This window comes from Nilaparvata lugens, chromosome 1 (assembly GCF_014356525.2).
Source record: "Nilaparvata lugens isolate BPH chromosome 1, ASM1435652v1, whole genome shotgun sequence".
NCBI classification, from domain to species: domain Eukaryota; kingdom Metazoa; phylum Arthropoda; class Insecta; order Hemiptera; family Delphacidae; genus Nilaparvata; species Nilaparvata lugens.
In genome coordinates this window covers 57,415,773-57,437,036 of record NC_052504.1, presented here as the reverse complement: position 1 = coordinate 57,437,036, position 21,264 = coordinate 57,415,773, and the positions used below count along the sequence as shown (strand labels likewise).

At 34.3% G+C, this 21,264-nt stretch overlaps 2 protein-coding genes across 2 annotated transcripts in view; one reads left to right on the top strand and one right to left on the bottom strand.

The window, feature by feature from the left end:
- Window positions 1–10,156, top strand: part of LOC111054919 (protein spaetzle 4) — a 37,590-nt gene extending 27,434 nt beyond the window's left edge. The window contains exons 4-8 of the mRNA XM_022342046.2: window positions 744–956; window positions 2,059–2,318; window positions 5,229–5,351; window positions 7,423–7,667; window positions 8,891–10,156. Coding sequence (XP_022197738.2) covers window positions 744–956; window positions 2,059–2,318; window positions 5,229–5,351; window positions 7,423–7,648 — 822 coding nt within the window. The 3' untranslated portion in view covers window positions 7,649–7,667; window positions 8,891–10,156. The remainder of the gene's footprint in view (window positions 1–743; window positions 957–2,058; window positions 2,319–5,228; window positions 5,352–7,422; window positions 7,668–8,890) is intronic.
- A 297-nt stretch (window positions 10,157–10,453) lies between these two features.
- LOC111054918 (disks large homolog 5) overlaps window positions 10,454–21,264 on the bottom strand; it is a 105,454-nt gene continuing 94,643 nt past the window's right edge. The window contains exons 27-29 of the mRNA XM_039437708.1: window positions 18,321–18,553; window positions 16,642–16,861; window positions 10,454–13,749 (exon numbers count right to left, since the gene is read on the bottom strand). Coding sequence (XP_039293642.1) covers window positions 13,643–13,749; window positions 16,642–16,861; window positions 18,321–18,553 — 560 coding nt within the window. The 3' untranslated portion in view covers window positions 10,454–13,642. The remainder of the gene's footprint in view (window positions 13,750–16,641; window positions 16,862–18,320; window positions 18,554–21,264) is intronic.

The following is a 21,264-nucleotide window of genomic DNA, read 5'->3' as shown; positions in this document are numbered from 1 at the left end:
CTTTACTCAATATAAAAATACGCACTAAGGCTTTTAAGGCTGGTTTATACAATATTACACAGAAACACACTAAATAACTTTTCTTTACTCAATATAAAAATTCTTACTTCATACTTTTAAGGCTAACTAATATATCTGTCAATTTTTTGCAATTTAAGGAATGCTTTCTGCTCAAAGTTGTCAGGAGAGGCATTATTAAGTTTTATTGATATGTGATGTATTTTATTCTGAGGGCCCCATGACGGAGTCTGTTGTGTCTGTGAGTAGTATTTTGGAAGTCACTATGCAATTTAGTTGATCATTGTCATCATATTCAGTCGAAGATCTCCTGGTCAAATATCTTGTCTAGAACAAAGTTGAAGTAATGGAATGTCACATCTTATTCTCTCCAAAAAACTCAATCAATAGATAATAATGAATAAATAATTAGTAAATAATATTGCATATACTCGTATAAAATTAGGATTGTTTGGGAAGTTCATCAGCAAAACACAAGTAAAATATTGTATTAGGTTTATATCTCCTCATAATATATCATACTACATAAGACGGTGTAAAATCAGCCCACATATGTATGTAGTGTCATTATCTACTTGCTATCTAGTATGAGATCTCAATCTCGTGCTACATAATATAACTGTGTAATGGGGTTCTAAATTTAAAACGGATTTTTTGTTCAATTCTAATTTATGATAGTTCCCTAGGGTATATCAATACTAATCATTCTCTATTAATTGTTTTAGCCGCAGCCGTCCAAACGACGCGGAGACAATAGTGACCTGCACTACAACCATCATCACAATCCGAATCCGCATCACACTCACAGGACGTTGCCAACAACAACGACAACAACAACCACCAGTAGTCCCACCACCACCACCACCACCACAACAACAACAACAACAACGGCTAGCACCACCAGTACAAGCACCCTGGCTACAGCTCCTACCTCACAGGTATTCTTCCTTATTTATTTCACTTTTCTGTTTGCAAAGATAGAACCATAGAGAAACAATAGCATAAGTAGATATCCCATGGTATAGGGCGTTTATGTCGCAACTCTTACTGTTATCTGAAGCTCATAGTTCATGTAATTCTTTCCCGTGAAGCTGTGTGACACTGGTAGTCTCTCATATTGTGCCGTTCATACACTCTCACCCCAAACAAAACAGTAAAATTCGACAATAATCAACAGTAATCAGCTTGAGATAACATCAATAGTTGCGACATAAACGCCCTATACCATGGGATATCTACTTACGCTATTGTTTCTCTATGATAGAACATAATCATAGGGTTAGGGTGGGATGGGTTTATGTGCAAGTGCACGTCGAATCATACATGAGCCAAAAAACAAATTTTGAAAAGTGCAATTGATACACGTTGTGACTTGCATGTTGCTGCTCAAACTGAACTAAAGTAGCAAGTGCAAGCTTTCTGTACGAGTGTTTCCATTGCTCTTTTCAGATTTTGATTCTCATCTGCACACTTGGGCATGCATAGCCAAGCTCGCACTTGTGAATATACGCATTCAATGTGATCACACCCTCAGTCTATGTCTTTTAGGTTTTCACTCTCACAAAATTCTCAGTCCAAAAATATTTATACAACCCATATTTCCAAATTTATATGTTTCGAATACAAAAACTATAATAGTTATACCACTTAGTTACGGTATTTTTAAAAAGAAATAGATAATCCTAATTACTAATAAACACTTATTATTGAATATTTAATTTTAATTCAAATTTTTCAAATAATTATCGTTGGTTTGGATATTAGTAGGATGTTTCCTTGGATCAATATTCTCAACTTAATATGGAAATTGAAGAAGTCAAGAGTGTTAAGCTTGATTATTTTTTATCTGGAAATTTTTGTAAATGAGTAGACAATAAGAATGTTGGATAACAGTGCAGGATAACAATGTTTATTCATATTGCAGGAATATCAATATTCTTTAAAGTTTGAATTTGTTAGGTTCTTCTACATTTGTGGAAACATTTTTCAGATTTCATTCTAAACCTTGAAGCAATAATTGATTTAATTTTGTGTGAGCAGGAACCGATCGGCACAACGGGCGCAGAGCCACCAGCGGCGGACGACATTGAGGTTGCGGACGACGATGCCGAAGCGTTTGTGACGACAGAAGGCGCCGACGTCGATGAGACGACTACGGCGACGCCCGGCGGGGAGGACGGGGCCGCCACCACCACCCCCAACCTCAGCTCGTCGCAGCACGACCTCTTCACGCACCAGCTGTTCGACAAGAAGAACCAGCAGACCACCGAAGAGTCACCTGTCTACAAGCTCAGAGGAGTGTACGATTGTTTGCTGTTTTTCGGGTTCTGCATTTTAGATTTGGGTATTTCCAGATTTTGGTGTTCTCACGATTTTGAAATTTTGTAAAGGGTTTTGTAAATTTCGGATTTTTAGCTAATTTTCATGTTTTGGAATCCGGGATTTTGGAACTTTCAGATTTGAGTATTATTGAGATTTTGGTATTTTTTTATTCTGAGATTTGAAAAAATCAGTATTTTGATGTTTTGTGATGATATTATGAGTTGATATTGAAAACTTGTGTTATTAACTCCGGTGTAAACGCAGCTTTAGAATATAAAAAACGTGTAATTTATTGTGCAACCACTTATTTATTTAGAAAATTATAACTACTTTCGACTGCTATCCCAATTATCAATCATCTAGAAACTGAATAATCGGAATGATTAGTGACTTGTAAATAATTGAAAAAAGTCAAATGTAAATAGTACGTTATAGATGATTTAAGCTGTGTTTACACCGGAGTTAATAACACGAGTTATTAACAAAAAATTATTAACTTGACTGAATCGTTGAAAATTCTCTTGACAAAAGTTGATAACTCATGTTTCTAACAGAAAACTCCTTGTTATTAACAAGATCTTGTTATCAATATAATTGACTTCCATATGATTTCATTTAACGAGACTATTCTACTTTCTAATAAAATTCCTTTCAAATTCATCAGTAATAAAATCACAAAAACTCTTTTAAACGAAATAAATCACTGGACTTAACAGCACATTAACTTCTCATTACCTAAAGTATAAATTCTAATAACCAAATATATATGTATAACAACCACAATTATGTAAAATCACAGAATATTCATCAATTGTACTCTGTCTTAAAACCGAAATTCTTATTATATTTTTTATTCTTTATTTGTCTCCACGAATGTAATAGTTAATTTTCAGCTTTTGAACTCGCAGCAGGCGCTCAGATTTTCCTTGCCGGCTGTGCCAACAAGTAATATTTATTTTCTTCTATTGTAAAAAACTTAAATTATTCGAATTGTATTGTATAATTCAAATTATATTAAGTTTTATAATGTAATTTTGTTTTTGGCAAATAAATTATTATTATTATTATATCAAAGACCTTAAAGAGATAGAGACCCTTAATGCCTATGCTTTCTCATTGATAGCTCTTACTTGAAATTGAAAGCCGCCATTGGGGTATTTTAGCACGAGATATTATACATATATATTTGTAATATTATAGATTACAAATGCATTGGTATGTAATAATCTTATAGGTTGCCCCCTCAATGGCCGATTTCAATTCCAAGTAGTACACTAGCGTTGCATGTGAGTCTATGCATCTTTAAGGTCTTTGATTCATATGATATAACAGCCGGAATAAAAAGCAAAAATTGTCTTCAAATTTGAATTGAAACATGTGTGTGATCATTAAAATAATGGTCTTCATCTGATCGAATGTAAATAAATTATAATGCGTTTACACCAGAGTTTAAAACAAAAGTTTTCAACATAAGTTAATAACATTTTCTTTTGGCTGCTAGTTTTGTTATCAACTTTTGTTAATAACTTTGTCACGTGTTTTGTCTGCAGCTGTAATTATTAGGGAACAGCTGTAGTTGTAGGGTAGGGATGCTGGGCGAGGGGGTTGCGGGGAAGATAGTAACCTGTTATTAACAAGAGTTACCGACTCTCGATGGATAACATAAATCTTGTTAATAACAAGGAATTTTCTGTTGAAAACACGAGTTATCAACTTTTTTCAAGAGAATTTTTGTCGATTCAGTCAAGTTGACAACTTTTTATTAATAACTCATGTTATCAACTCCGGTGTAAACGCAACTCAACATGATGTTATTAACTTTTGTAATTAACATCAGTTGATAACAAAAATGTTGAAAACTTGTGTTATTAACTCCGGTGTAAACGTAGCTTTAGAATGAGAAAATAATCCACTTTACTAACGTCATGTTTTCCACCTTATCACTAATTCTATCAACCAGGGCCCTGTTTCATAAAACTAAATAATAATAATAATATCGAGTAACCTGGCTGGCTCAGGTCTGGTGTCAGAGTTTTCAGGTCGCAACTGATCAATTTCAGGGCCTCTGACATGACCTAAGACTGCTTTTTAGGCAGCCGTTCATAAAACTTATAAGTCACGTAATACAAGAGAATCACCATTCCAATTACATGCTCAATATAGCCGATAAAATCAGCTGTTCCTGTATTACAGGACTTCTAAGTTTCCATGAAACAGGCCCCAGGGGCCTGTTTCATAAAAGTTACAAGTCCTGTAATACAGGAGAATCACTATTCCAATTACATGCTCAATATAGCCGATAAAATCAGCTGTTCCTGTATTACAGGACTTCTAAGTTTTTATGAAACAGGCCCCAGGGGCCTGCACTAATTTTAGCGGAAAGCAATCCTATTTATAATTATTATGTTTAATTCATGCATAAGTTGAGCTGGGGTTTTAATTTGATTTCTTGATCACAATTGACATATTTTCAATTAGAGAAATCTTAAGTTGAATTGATGCCTTCTCAAATACAATTGGCTGATTTCATTTAAATCAGAGATTTTCTCAAATATTAATGACTATTCTCAATGTACATTTTATTGATACTTTCTTAAATACAAATTAAAAAGGTGTATAGATTGATGATGAGGAAAAACGCCTTAATGGTCCTCTTTTCGTTAGTATAAACATTTTTCCTTATGGATTGTTCTTTATATGTAATAAAAATGGGTCCACGACCTTGAATAACTTGATTTTAAATTAATTAAATGAAATATTGGCAGCCTCTATCGTCAGTTGAATTCATGTAGATTATTTTCATCCAGATTTATGTCCTATATCTTATATTATTGTCATTTTAAACGTAGTGGATGATTCAATTTGAAATCAGGTTGTTTGTTTTGTAGGAATGCGTGCCCGGTGAAAGAGGAAGTGGTGGCTCCGTTCTGGGCGAATAACACCAGAGGTGAAGTGCTGGCACTGCTCAATCTCTACCCCTTCGAGCAGTATGTGCACTGGGAACGCTGCACGTTAGTAGCCTATTATCACTAAATGTTTTATCCTGTTGGAAGATACCCCACAACACAGAATGCACCTCCTATCCATATTAGTGCTTCTAAACACCAGTACTCTATTAGCCTAAACAAGATTTCATTGTATATTACACTCTTTATATTATCTGTATATTGAAAATTTGTATTTGAAAAACATTCAAATTAAAAATTGGAATTGGCCTTACAAAAAGTTTGCCAATAATGTGAAGGAAAGTGTGTAGTGTGAAGGAAACAGGAGCAGCTCATGAAATATTTAAAGAGTAATTTTGGATTGATGAGTTGTTAAATCGCTTCCCGGTGGTTCGGACCCACCTAGAACTGTAGGTCCATTCATCTCCCATTATCATCTGCCTCCATATTAGTGGACCCATGCACAAGCCTAGAGCTCATGTGGGCATCACCCTCAGCCAAAAAATTATTTTTTCCCAATAATTTAGTTTTCACCTAATTTTGAAATTTGAAAATATTAGGATCAACTTACGCGACTCAGGTCGAGAAGAGACTCGACTCTAGTCGAGAGCATGTGTTTTCAAATGGTGACAGTCGCGGAGACTAGAATCATTTTATTCTGAATAAATGAATAAAGAATGAATGAAGAGACTCGACTCTAGTCGAGAGCATTTGTTTTCAAATGGTGACAGTCGCGGAGACTAGAATCGACTGGTCTGAGTGTCAACACATGCTCTCGACTAGAGTCGAGTCTCTTCTCGACCTGAGTCGCGTAAGTGTGAGTAGACTCTTACATTTTCTTACGACTGCATACAAAGAGCAATAATCAATCGCATTGATATCACTTCACTATGAACATTACTTTCACCTCCTGTATTATTTGAAAGATCAATTATTATTATTTACTTATATCATCACTTTCAAAGTGAGTATTTTTTATTGCAACCAAAGTCGGCCATTGGCAAGACTTGGTACATCTTTAATCTGTCATATCCAAAAAGGATCTAATCATTGATATGTGCTGAGTACAACTTATTGCCTTCTGGATCCCATATTTCGCCCTCTCTGAGACATCATGGCGACTGAGATTTGCTGAATCCTTTTGTTGAAAACTTTCTCCTGCTTCCAGACATCCTTGATCTCAGCAGCCAGGGGAAGATACTTGGATATTTTCTCGCTTTAATACCGTATTGTTCCAAGTTGTGGCAACATGGTATGTCAACATAGATCAAAATAGTCTCCCTGGATGTCTTGTCCATGAGGATAATGTCTGGCCGGTTGTGCACAACTGTCCTGTCAGTCAGCACTGAGCGACCCCAATACATCTTGTGTGTATCATTCTCGAGTTCAGAGGTGGCTGGAAAAGATAGTAAGGCAGTTTTTCATTCACCAGGAAAAACTTCAAAGCAAGATCCTAGTGTAAGACCCCAGCAACAGAATTATGGCTTCTCAAATAGTCCACGTCCATCTAATGTCGATGATCCCACGACCTCCCTTACTCCGTGGCAGTATGAGTCTCTCCATGCAGGCTTGGGGTGATGTGATCTTAACTTGGTGAGCAGAACTCTTGTCGATCTCATGAGGTGCTAAAGATCAGTCTCAGTCCATTTGATAACACCAAATGTGTATGTTAGCACAGGCACTGCATAATGTGTATATGCAGTCAATGCAGTTTAATGCTTTCAACATTTTATTAGCATTCAATTGAGATTTTTAAAGCTTCCTCACTCTGGACAAGTATACATCTTTCATCTTCTGCTTAACCCTTTTCTGCTCTATTCGTTTAGCCTGGATGAAGCCCAAATACTTGTACACATAAGCTGGCCCCATTGCTTCACAGGCGTTCTCAGGGTCCTCATCCACAACTTGGTCACTGACAGACCCACCCTTTTACTACGCTGAGTGTCCTGCACTTTTCCAAGCCAAACTTCATGCATATGTCAGTAGAAAACTTTTTAACCACCTGCAACTGACAGCTGATCGATCGTCGGTGGGTCCAGTTTGTCAAGTTTTTAATTAGACCCTTGCGGAGCACTACTAATTTGTGTTAATTATAATGCAGTAAGAATGTTAATGAGTTGGTGTCGCTGTGTGCCAGGTACGAGAACAAGCAGATGTTCTGCCGCCAGGGGTGCCGGTGCGAGCAGCAATACCGGCTGCATCGGCTGCTGGCCTACGACCCGAGCAACGACTGCCGCGGCATCTTCTCCGACTGGTTCAAGTTCCCCTCCTGCTGCGTGTGCCGCTGCTACGATCTGCCCAGCGAACTCAGGCTCACCTCGCGCAGTCCACGCGCGCATGCGCACGACAACCAACAGACTTAGCCCTATGCAGTCAGTGCTGGTAAGAATATGTTTTTAGAAGAATGTCAATAATTGATCTTCTAAATTATAAATAATTATTCTATTTTTCATGTTCCTGGACATAAGGAGATTGCATATTCCTCAACAACAAATTTTACCCAGTGCAAAGCACGGGTTCTGCTAGTAATATTATAAAGAGAATAGCTCATACATGTATTGGATAGGAGATACAAGAATGACGCATCATCCATCACTTATGAACTAATGAACCGATTAATTTGCAATTTTACATGAAGATTCTGAATTTACCGAGTTTAAAAATGTATATAGGTTTATTTCAATTTTTATTAATCAATTGAATTTAATTTATTAGTTGAAACAAATTTGTTCAATTTGAGATTTACATTTTACTCAACAACAGAAGCCCAACCAAAGAAAGCTTTATCCAAGTGAATCCGAGGAGTACGTTATTGGTAGCATGCGTGACTCATGAATGGAAGGTTACAGGTTCAACACCAAACTCATTTTTTGCTGTGAATTTTCAACTCTGGACATAGCCTATAAGAGATTGCATTTTACAACACATTTTCCCCAGTATAAAATACAGGTTACCTACATGCTATAGTAATTAATAAAACTGATATAACCACTTGAAACCAATGTATTACGTACCTGGAATGTATTCTAGGTCTATTATATGTATAATACACCATAGTTATTCTAGGTACATTACTCGAAACAAGTTTCACTTGTTAAACAATTTTATTAACAGTGCTGAGTTGACTATAACATTGATAATGGTAAGGCAAATACTGTAGTTGTAGGAAAATATTGTTTTTAATCGAGTGTAAAGCTTCTTTATTGCTCTCAGAAATTATTTTTGCAAGCATTTTGCTCGAGCATTAAGTGGAGCTTTAAGATCAAATTCATGCATAAATATGTATAAATATTATAGCACATAAGCGCTTTATGCTCTCATTCATACATAAATAGCTTATCTGAAGTAACTTAAATTACTTTTACTATATTTACTTTTGTTCTATTTGTTATGATAATGCTCTCATTCATACATAAATTCATTCATAAATCTGAAGTAACTTAAATTACTTTTACTATATTTACTTTTGTTCTATTTGTTATGATAAAGGATAATTTTTGCTGTAGGTATAGCTGATCTGAATGGAACTTTCCATGATTTTTTCTTTCAAGTCTATAATAAATTTATTTTTGGCTTGAATATCTGAATATTGTTATTGATTTCAGGAGAATAAGAGCGCTGTTCGAGAGATAGAGTCATTAGATTTTGAATGAGAACAAACAAATGAAGCCAGTCCACGATCTCACGTTTGTTTATAACAATGGAGGTTTTGTCCAATAAATTGGACAAAAATAAAATGTAGAGGCCATTCACTATGGGTTCGAGTAGTCAATACTATGTGTGATTGACTGAAATTTCATTAAGGGCCGGTTTCCGAGCTCGGGATTTGACTAAGTTCTAGACTTTGAAAAGCTGGAGTCATAAAATTGGCTTTCCGAAACGAGGCGTAGTCGTAGTCATTGTCACAGTCACGTTTGAATTAAATTTCAGAAAACTAGAAAATTAAACACAAAATAAAATAAAGAGAGAATAGTGTAAAGTTTCAGCTATTTTGAATTATTTAATTTCGTCAAGGAAAAACGTTTCCAATTATAGAAATGAGAAAATAAAAACTGCGACTACGCCCCGTTTTGAAAAGCTAATTTTCTGACCTTAAAGTTTGACCGGCCCTTAAAGTTTATTACCACCAACTTTACCTTATTGATCTGCTCAAAATAATTATTATATCAGATGCCATTCAATTTACAAATAGTCGATGTTTTCAGATGATTGTATATTTCTGTTGCAATTGTTAATACTGAGAAACGTTTTGAATTTTCTAATATAAAAATGCTCTTGAGCAATATGAACAAGATATCAAATTGTCAGACTTGAAATTATTTTGCGTGAAGGTGATGCTGAATTGAGTTGAAGGTGGATTCCAAACGCCCAAAGAGTGATTGCGAAGCATGTCATTGAAAGCAAAGCGGCTTCATTTATGAATAGTTTTACTATTTATTATTCTTGTATCAACTGTAAAAATTACTAATTTTATTCCTAACTACTCTAAAAACATGTAACCTTTTGTCTTGAATTGATTATATACAAAGTTCTTCAAAATCTTGAAAATTGTATAATTTTACTTGGGTACATCCAAGGATGTAGGATGTAGTATTCTTTTGATTTTTTTGTCTTCTCCATATTTGGATAGTATGTATAAATTTATACCGGTACTTGAAAATAGAAATGTTTTAATGCGAAATGTGAAACTAAAAATAGTGATACAAAACTTGTTTTCTTTCAATGTAGATGTAAAATATATTTTTTGTAATATTTTATGTAAATAATGTGATTGTAGAATGTGAAATATTGTAAATTTTGTAAACATTGATTATTATCTATATTGTTGTTATTTATGTTCTGTAAATTTTACAGTAAATTTTTCATGTTAAGTAACTGGTTCTTTATTTGACCTTCAAATGTCTAAAGAATGTTGTTAAATAACGCAAAAATGCTTGATTTTTAAAGAAATTTCGGAAAAATCTTACGAGTAAAATTGAAAATTTGCTGTTGATAAGAAAATGTGGTTACATAAAAGATAGCAATAAGATGTGCTCACATCTATTTACGAAAAATGCATGACAATGACCTGAAATGAATATTATACATTCATACATTGAAAATACTATGGTTTATCAAGAATTTCTTACAACTAAAATGGCAAGGATTAAAAAATCTTCATGGCTATAACAAATTTTCAAAATTTATTTGTAACTATGATAAAAATCAATTATAAAACATCTTCTATTATTAAAAAAATTCACAGTAATAAAGCTCAATAATGAATGATGATTGGTGCAAAATTTATAGAAATTTAAGAGCTAGATTCGAAAGCGAAAGACTAGATGATACAAATTTATGTATAAAAATGGTACAGTACAATGATAACGCAACGAGCCATTATTGTTTAATTATCATTATAGAAATGCTACAATCTAGTTTCAAATCTATTATTTATAATAATTACTTTCAACCTTACACCATTAATCATACATAATTATTATAATAACAAGTAGTGAAATACAACTAATAAAATAAAAAGACACTGAAAACAGGTGCATCAGCTTGTTATGTGAAGGTGAAGAAAAAATATATATGTATTTACAAACACCAAATTTACGTGAAAAAGTCAAAATGATGAAATCTAAACAATCCACACAACTGATGAGTGACCAAAATAAAACATGATGGGTAATTCACAATAATGACAGAATGCAATTTGCATTTTCTTTGTTAGCTGCCACAAAACATAGCAATCTCAGTGGAGAGAAGAGACACAAGTGAGATTGGATTCAATTTAAAAAAAAACTTGTAAGTGATCTGCAAACTTGAAAATTAATATATTGCAAACACAAATATTATAACAATGTTAAAATCCTGAGAAGTAATATAAACTTGATTCTTCTGAATAATCTAACCATTCAAACATTCTTGAATGTTGACATTGATCTCTAGTTAGAGCTTTGATTAAATTTTGTAAATAACACTTAACAATATAACAAAACTTCCAACAACGAAAATATCACGAATAACTGAAAATACAATACTAGCAGATAAACATTTTAATTCTAAGTCGGGTTACAACACTGAACAACATGTTTTTCGTATACTATCATTAAAAATTCTTAAACTTGATAGAAAACACTACAACATGATATTTGATAACAACATTGACAAATATAATCATTGATTATCTGGAAGTTGAGCATGATATTATTGCTGGGTGTCATTCGTAGGTGCAATAACTCAAAAGTGCGAGTATTTCAAGTTTTCGTTATTTGTGTTTATTATATAAAATTAACAACACATTTCAAAATAATATTAATAAATTGCCAATTAAAAGCAATAATCTGAACTCCCCAACCTTTCATTTTACCTTTAAAATCTAATTGAAAAACCCGTTTAGGTTATGTTCATACACTAGACAAATTGAAACTCGCAGTTTTGAGACACTCCCTTATTGCTAATCCACGATGAAAGTATAACAATGGTAAGAACCTAGGGTTAGAGAATTCCAATAAAATTACAATGTAGGAGTTGATACTCCCATAACATTCATCAATAACTGCATACAAAATGCTACGAAAAACAAACTTTGAAATGGTGTAACATTTTTTTTAAAGATTACGTTCTAAAGACTCCAGTTATGAAGTAGGCCTATAATACAAGTCAGGTCTATAATTTTACTTGTACCCGGTTTTATATTTACTATTTTTTATGAATTCCAAGACCAAAGAACTTATACACAAAAGTATAACATTGGTGAAAACCTAAGGTTAATAAATTACAGTAACTACAATGTACAAGTTGAACCCTCATAACATCACTGGAACTTCAAAATACAATAAAGCACGTACTTTGAAATGATGTTATGTTATTGCAGCCGATCGTATATTTACTCATTGCTTCATTTTTTTATACTCATTAATTTATAAATTTTTCTTTTCTCCATTATTGTTCATTACTTGGTATCAATAATTATTAACGTTGACCACATTTATTTCTTGAGTTATACATTTTCTCTTTGCATTGAGTTTTTCATGTATTCATATCTTATTTTAGAAGTACAAAGTTCATTTATTCAAGCATAGTTATATTTCTTCTGGTAACTCTCCTATTTTGTATTATCTTTGTTTATAAGTAGTGTCGAAGGACGTTTCATTTAGGCTCGTGAATAAATTCGATGTATCCATTGTGTAGACGATAAGACTTCTTCATTCAGACTTGATACTGATTGATTAATAGTTGAATTGTATCAATAATACTTGCTAGTGGAGTCAATTACAAAATGCTGTTTTCAGATGTGGTGTGTATGATGTATTTGTTCATGAAAAACTTAGGTAGGAGACGATTGATTAGCTATCTAGAATATTATTGGTTGGGCACAAGGTCCTTTTTTGCATAATACCGTCTAGTTATAACCCAGTTTAGTTTAAGTGATCTTAGGTCTGTGACTGATGAGTCTCACTTTTTCATGATAAGTTCGATGTGTCAGTAGGCAAAAATCAGTCGCTCAGACATAATTTCGAATAATGAGTAAATTACAGATGACTATTTATTTAAAATTTAGAATCGGAAGCATTTCTCATTGTCTGGGAAGCTAATTATTTAATACAGTTACATTTAGATGTTCAAAAATTCCGGTTATTTTAAGCCAATTGCTTTAATGCTTGAGAATGAATTTTCTATTCAGGTTATAGAAAATAGTTTTTTTGATATTTGTTGAAGTATACTATTTACAAGGTAGAAACGAGCTGCATCTTTATTTGTGACACAGATATGTCTCAATGTCATAAACGTTTGCAAACGCAATACAGATTCTAGAGACCAGCTGTATTGTATATTTGCAAATTTATATAAATTACAATGAACAACAATTACATACATGTTTGTAAATGTCAGTCACTTACAATAAGGAAAAAATTAGCGGTGGTGTTTGTGAAGGTCGGATAATTTCAACATACAAGTACGTTGCAGCTTGCAATGACAACTTGCGTTGATGTAGCGAACATAGGGCCGGTTTCTAGGACACTTAATAAATCTAATGTGCCATGAAATCTATAGGTTCAATGGTTCATTAGATTTGATAGCTGTCCTAGAAACCGGTCTATGAGTTATCGGACTATTACTATCAAAATTACAATGAAAAATCCAACTACGTTAATGTTATCAAACATTAACTAAAGTAGAAACCAGCTGCGTGATGTTTGCATTGTTAACTGCCTAGAACGTAGAAACAAATAATTGTGTTGCTGCTAGAAAACGACACTTAATTACAATGATTGTAGAAACTTGCTGCAACGCTGAAGGTATAGAGTTGATGTTTAGAGCGTAGAGACGATCTGCATGAGTATCTGATGTGCAGAGATGTCGCGGTGTCAGGCATTGGTGCAGGGCACCCACAAAGTCTTGCTCTGCTCGAGGTCAACGGCCGCCTTGATCTGAGTGCACATGTACGCCAGGTTCACACCGGCTGGAATCACCGCTGCAACACATCAACCACAAATTAATCATCAATTTGAAAATAACATGTAAATAACATTGGGAGAAAAGAAAATGCGAATTTAGAGATATTTCTCTCTCGAATAATCAGACTAATTACTGCATGTCTGTATTAGAGTGAACGTGTGTTCAATATTTTGATCTTTGTTTATAAATCCAGGCTTGGTGGATCAATAAATCATCATCTTAATTCCACGCTAAAAACAATCAATGCCATCCACAGTGCTGTATTTTTTATAAAGACCAGTGAAAGAAAGTTTGATTGCAGAATATAGTGAGTAACACAGTTGTTACTTGCTCTTTTAAGAGGTTGATGAAACAAAAATGTAGGAAATATATTGTTATTGTCAAGAGGTTTTAAAAATCACATTAGTCTGGTAACAGCGGCCTGATATTAGTTTATTCAAGCATATAGATTGATATTTTGGAATAAAATCCATGTCTTCATTAATAAATAAATATTTTGGAAATGACCTGGCAAATACTGTTTTCTACATCAAGAAGTGTTAATAGACAAACAAGCATCATGAATAGAGATCTCAGCGTGCAGTACTTGTGGAATTGAAGCTCATATCACAAATTAGGCCATCAGTGTCCCAAATTAATAATACAGTAGAAATTATAGTTGTGATAATTTACAATGTAATATAATAATGATAAGTGTGTAGCTTCTTTAGTGATATACCGGGTGTCCCACGAAGAGGTTTACACGTTTGATTTTATATTACGTGCCCATTCATGCACCCAACTTTTTTAAATTTTACACAGTAGGTTCTAAAAATATTCTGGGAATATTTCAACTTCCTAAACTTTGTAGAAACAAAATGGTGGCATATTGAAAAACGATACTTTAAAAACATTAAAAATGTGTTTCTGGTTTTATAAAATATTTTTATTGTTGCACTTTAGGGCAATATAACTTTCGAATAAAACAACTAAAACAAGGTCTAATAAAAAACCTTAAAAAGTCCAAAATTATTGAAATTGAAACCCATCCACAGCAATACACTGATAACAGCGCTTAAGAAATTATTCATAAGCTCTTATAAAGAAACTCCGCGGTATCCGGAGAAGTTCCTCTTCTATTGATCGTTTTAGTTACACTCATCATTATTTATTTTTGAACGAAAAAGGAACAAAGCGGAAAAATTCGAGAAACAATAAAGAAGAACATCACCCGTGAACAAAATTTGAACATTAAAAAAGCCGTTGATGTGAGTGGTGGGGGTGGGGGTGTGCTGTTAGTGCTTCACCCAAGGGCCAATAAAGAAAATGTTTTGGGTGATAAGGTCCTGTAACATCCAAACATAAAGGTAAGCCAAATTGCCAAGAATAATTCTGTATCACGTCGCTACAGATATAATTGCTGCTGTATTGGCAAACGATGTGTTTGAGAGAAATCTCGAGTCATCGTCATTGAGTAGGAGAAATTTCTTGAAAAACTTCAGGCCGATTTTTAAAATAGGACCGAAAAACAAAAACACCGTGCATTGGGTAGTGGAGTGCACTGGTGAATTAAGAAAAGAATCTATTAACAAATCGCGGATTGGTATTGATTGGAGGGTGTGCCAAGTTGGAGACTATGCTGCCGTCTCTCGTTGCTTCAAGTGCCAAAAAATTGAACATATCAGGAAGCATTGCACTCAAACACAAGACATCTGTGCTCACTGTCTACTACAGGACATGATGTTAAAGAGTGCCCTAATAGAGACAAAAAGCCCTCATGTTTAAATTGCCGCAATGATAAAAAAGCTTTCGATCACAAAGTAGGTGACAGAGAGTGCCCTTCCTATCAAAAAGCGTTACAACAAATAATTGATAGAACTGATTATGGAATCTGAAAGAAAAATAGTTAATATACTGAGGATAAATAAAAATAATAGTGATAGTAAAATCAAGCAATCAACCCAACACGAAATGATTACTTTGAATTACATCCTTAACAAAATTGTTTCGCAGTATATATTGGGAAGCACTGCTCTATTATCATGAAATAACTCTTCTATATGTTTTTTCCACATCAGTTTGACTCTTTCCTTGTCAACATTAATTATTCCATTTTCGTCCACCAGTCTATTCAATGAAATTCTTTTAATTCTACATATAGCATTGATTCTCTTATAGGTGTTGAAATTGTCGTGACGTGCTTGGAGAGTTTCTATCTCGATATTGGCTATTTCTATCTCTTTAGCTTCCCTTATTTTCTTCCTGATGATTTTGTTGATATTTTTATATTCTTGAGGATTGTTTTTCAAAGTCATTCTTTCCTCAATCATCTTAAGAATGTCATTTGTCATCCATGTCTTCTTCAGATGTCTTAAACACTCTAATTCATTGTATATTCTCAAAACTATTTTTTTTTATTCAAGTAGATAGTTAAAATTTGAAGTATGAAATGTTCGGCTTAAAACTTATTTCCGAAACTTAAACCTAAAGCTGCGTTTTCGTTTGTGCGTAAATGCCGTCGTCGACCACAGCAGGATGAGTATCTCCTGTTTAGATAATTTTGAATTTGTCTAAATAGCCTCAAAGATTATGTTCAATTATGTTTTAATGGGGTAGGTTGAGTTTATACGTTTTTATACTTTTAAATGGCAATATGTTGATATTATTAGAAATGTTTTGATTCTTGAATAATAAACACAAATGATGAAAAGTTGATCAGCTATTTTAGCACACTTGAAATTTGGACAATATGAATGTCAACAATGCTTGTCGTCGTCGACTGCGGAAGTTTACGCACAAACGAAAATGCACCTTGAGGATTCAACTGTTTAATTCCAAACATAGTGAATTCTTTATAACAAGAACAACCTTCTGGTCTCACCACCAACAGTAGCCATTATGATAGATTGGGAAAATTGCGATAACTCACCAGATATGTAATGGCGATATTCGCTTTCCAGTTTGGCCGTGTGCTCGTACATTTCTTTGGCAATTTTAGCAGTGACTTTGTCCAGCGAGTAGCGCGTGTCTTTCACTTCCTTGATTTGCTTAGTCGACTTGAACTTGATTAGCAGAACTATCGGATAGATTTGATGACGGTGCAATCTTTCCACAGACGCTAGTCCCACATCAATGATGCAATGCCCATTCTGCAAAATTCAACATCAATTTTAATATCTGTTCAATATTATGAATTGATTTATTTTAAATAATTTCTCTTAGAAACACCAATTTTAATAGAGACAAACAAATTTTACAAATTTCAATACATAATTCATTGACAATGATAAAAAAGATGAATGAACCTAAAGGTTCGAATGAATTAAAGAGCTACCGGAGTAGTTATTTAGAAGTTTTTTCAAATTAGTACATTTAGTAAATATTTTCGGTACTTCTCTATTTGAAAATTTTCACATTCTAATTAAAAGTAATTCTAAGTGAGTATTTTTCATTAAAATTGCTCATGCCAATACAATATTTTCATTAATTCAATTGCAGTATACGATGGAAGGTTTCAGACTTGTCAGACTATCAAAACTCATTACTTTTGTTATTAATAATTAATAATAACATTTTAAAGTGAACCTTATGTCATTGACAGCCGACCCTGAGGGAGATATTCGATTAGCAATAAAAGACCACTGCTAACAGATATGTCTCATGTCATATCACTCCAATATTGAATGTTTAACCTTCCGGTAGTCGCGCCCTACTCAACCACACGAGCAGTCGCGTGTTGTATTTTTTACACCATCCAATTTTCCAAGTGTTATGTACTCTGTTTACTATCAAAACATATTAATTAATTGTATAATTACTTTTTCCTTCTTCTTGTATTATTTTACGCCTATGAAAATTTGGATGATTACCATTTCATATCCCAATAAGGTACGTCAAGCAAAGCCATAAAATCTTGTTATTGGTTCGTTTACAGTCCCCGTATACAGTCTTTCCTCATCTTATGCACAGTGCGACTTATGCACTGTCGCGACTAAATGACTAAAGACTGGACCATTGCTCGGTTGATACTGCAACTCAGTGGAGTGATGGGGGGAAAGTTTTCGAATGCATAGGTGACTCATCCACTGACACCACCCCATTCAATAGTTTTGTGCAGCAAAAAAACTGACACTGTTGTACTTTTTACAACAGCGCGACTGCCAGAAGGCTAAAGAGATAGTTGATCTATATAAGTACAGTACTAAAATAATAAACCTAAAAGCCGTATTTTTTAATAGTTTGGAAATTGCGTACCGTACCTGAAAACGATCTAGAATTTTTATCACGGATACTATCAGGGAGTTTAAATAATTTTATACCGATATATACATACATATTTTGTATTTTGGAGAGTCGTACCCACCCGGTATTTATTTGTTTACGCTCTCTTGTAAAGTGCTGATGTGCATCGCATCTTAGATCGAATTGCCTCAGATCTTTGACAAATGTCAGAGCTTGCAGCATAAATATACAGGGCAGAGTCGATATGCCGTTCCTTTTAAAGAATGGCCTGCAGGAAACCATTCTACTAAGATTAAAAATGGTTCGCAGAGCTCTTTTCTGAGTTGAATACAATTATTTATTGATCGATTGAATTAAGCGTGTTACCTTATCGCACATGTCCTTGACAGCGGAGACGGAGGTGCACTCGTAGAAGGTGCCCTTCTTGCGGTAGTCGACGAAGAGAGAGTCGGCGATGCCCTTCTCCATGGTGGCCTGCGAGCAGTGCATCACCTCTGGCGGGCAGCGCGCGAACTTGTCGGGGAAGTCCTGGATCAGCTTGTCGCACACACACTCGGCCAGCGGACCCACTATCAGCACCGGACGGAACACTGGGTCACCTGCAAAAACACAAATCAACATTTCACTCCTAATTCATTCATAGATGGCCGATTGCAGTCGTCACATAACGTTAAAATCAGGCATTCAACTTATTTATGAAGCAATAACTCCACTTTTCGTTGCACAGATGTAAAATTAAACTATAGCTCCCATAAAACTAAAAACGCCCAATTAGACACATGATTTCGTTGCAGAGTCGTCAAATAGAGCTTATTTATGTCTCCAATCGCTAGAAACGGTCATTTAAGTTATGGGCCCGAAGTCGTGCTGTTAAATCCAATGTCTACTTCCACCACATGCATAGAGGTTGTGATAGCTTTTTTACTTTCCTTGCCCTATTACCATAGGTAAGGGAAGTATTACTTTCCAAAAAAATTGAGGTACCCCAATTTCTAAAGTTCTATAAGTTTCAAGGTACCCTGAGTCCAAAAAAGTGGTTTTTGGATATTGGTCTGTGTGTGTGTGTGTGTGTGTGTGTGTGTGTGTGTGTGTGTGTGTGTGTGTGTGTGTGTGTGTGTGTGTGGTGTGTGTGTGTGTGTGTGTGTGAGAGAGAGAGTATGAGTGTATGTGTGTACACGATATCTCGCCTCCCAATCAACGGACTGACTTGAAATTTGGAACTTAAGGTCATTACACTATAAGTATCCGACACGAACAATTTCAATCAAATTCAATTAAAGATGGGGGCTAAATTGTTGTCAAAAACAGGGTTTTTCGCGATTTTCTCGAAAACAGCTCCAACGATTTTGATTATATTTATACCTGAAATAGTAATTGGGAAGCTCTATCAACTGCCACAAGTCCCATATCTGTAAAAATTTCAGGAGCTCCGCCCCATGTATGCAAAGTTTGATTTTAGATTCCCAATTATCAGGCTTTAGATACAATTTAAACAAAAAAAATCAAGTGGAAAAGATTGAGCATGAAAATCTCTACAATTAATGTCCAGTAGCATTTTCACCTAAAATTGAAAATAAGCTCAAAATTCGAGAAAATGTTATTATTCAATTGCAAACTGTTGATTCTATTAAATCATTCACTATGAAGAGATAGCAGACCTCGTGTGTCTACAGCGTTATTGTCCTGTCACCTGCTGGCTCAGATCTTTGAATAGTAGACTTGAGATGCGCGGGAACACTAGCGTCAGGTGATCAATTTTCATAACGGCAAGGAAAGTTGTGGGAGTGCGCCACCCCAGAGTTTTTGAAATTTATTATGTTTACGAAAAACCATCTGTATATAAGTAAATTATTTTTTCCTCCACCTCCCATCTAAAGTGCTTACTTTACTCCCTGGAACATAATACTAAAGTGTCACTTTTTCGCTCTCGCGAGGAAAAAACAGGAAAACTCCCCTAGAGCGTAAAAGAGACTCCATTTAAATAACATGGGAAGCATCTCTATTTTAAAAACGTACATTTGAAATAGGGTAGGTTAGAAGGTCTAAGCTCAGATGAGAAAGCATATAGAGTAGTCAATAAACCAACTAAATTCAATACCTCAACCAGACATTTGATAATTATATGAAATTTATGTTTGTAAGCTAAAATTATTACAAAATTCATATCACTATAGGCTACTAAAAAAATGTATTTTTTTTTGTTCCATGTTATTCAAAATACCAGCAAACGAATATTCCTCATTAACTAATCAAATTTGAAACGGGAACTTCATCATAGTTGTACTTGTGGCGGCCATTGTTGTTACAACTTTTGCCGACAGATAGCGCTGTCGGCGGAGAACTGTGATTACAAGCCAGCTGTTTCTGTTTACTTTTTAGATTATGTTGAAACACATTGTTTGGTCACGTACGTTTTCAAAAATTATTTTATTTGCATTTTTTATAAAAATGTAGGTGGAAGAAAAATGTTGTGTTCAACAAGAGTGAAAAAATGTTTTTTCTCCCTCAGAAAAATTGTTGCCCTCGGCATCGCCTCGGGCTTCAAACTTTTCCCTCAGGGAAAAAAAAGAGTACTTTTCACTCTAGATATACAAATAACTATTCTCTCCCTATCTTTGTTAAAGTTGTTTATAAGCTCCAAATCGCTATGGCACCAAATAAATATGGTGAGAAATCTCGCCAAAAGCCAAGAGTCGCCATATTATGGTTTATCAATTTTATGTGAGGTCTTTTAGGCATGTTCACAGTGATGTCGATTAAAACTTTCCTCGATGCCAAGTCATTGGTTGACAATCTTCTATCTAACATTGGTTGGATAGAAGCATGTACGGAAATGTACGGAAAAAAGTGAATAGAGCTGCAGTGTGACCTATATGTGATGCTAATTCGAGATATAGCTGAATGGGCTTCCGCAAACGACTGTGCAACGACCAACCATTTATGTGAGTAATTTTAAACTATGTCTCACATAGCTATGTTTGATTTTATGTAACGACTCTGCAACCGGGCATGAGACTACTGTATTACAATATTCATTTCAGTTTTGTTGGGTGTGATGTGTTATTTTCCCACAATGAACGTTTTGATCCCAATTCATTTATTCCTTTTATCGATACTACTGTATTAAAATATTTATTACAGTTGTGTTGTGTTATTTTTTCACAATGAAAAACACAAATAGAAATTGTCAACCATTTTTATAAATAGTATTATATTATAATAAAAGTGGTTGGCAATTTTTCAAGTTTTCATTATTATTATATAGATAATTCAATTGAATTCAATTCTTTATTGCCAAAATTTAACAATG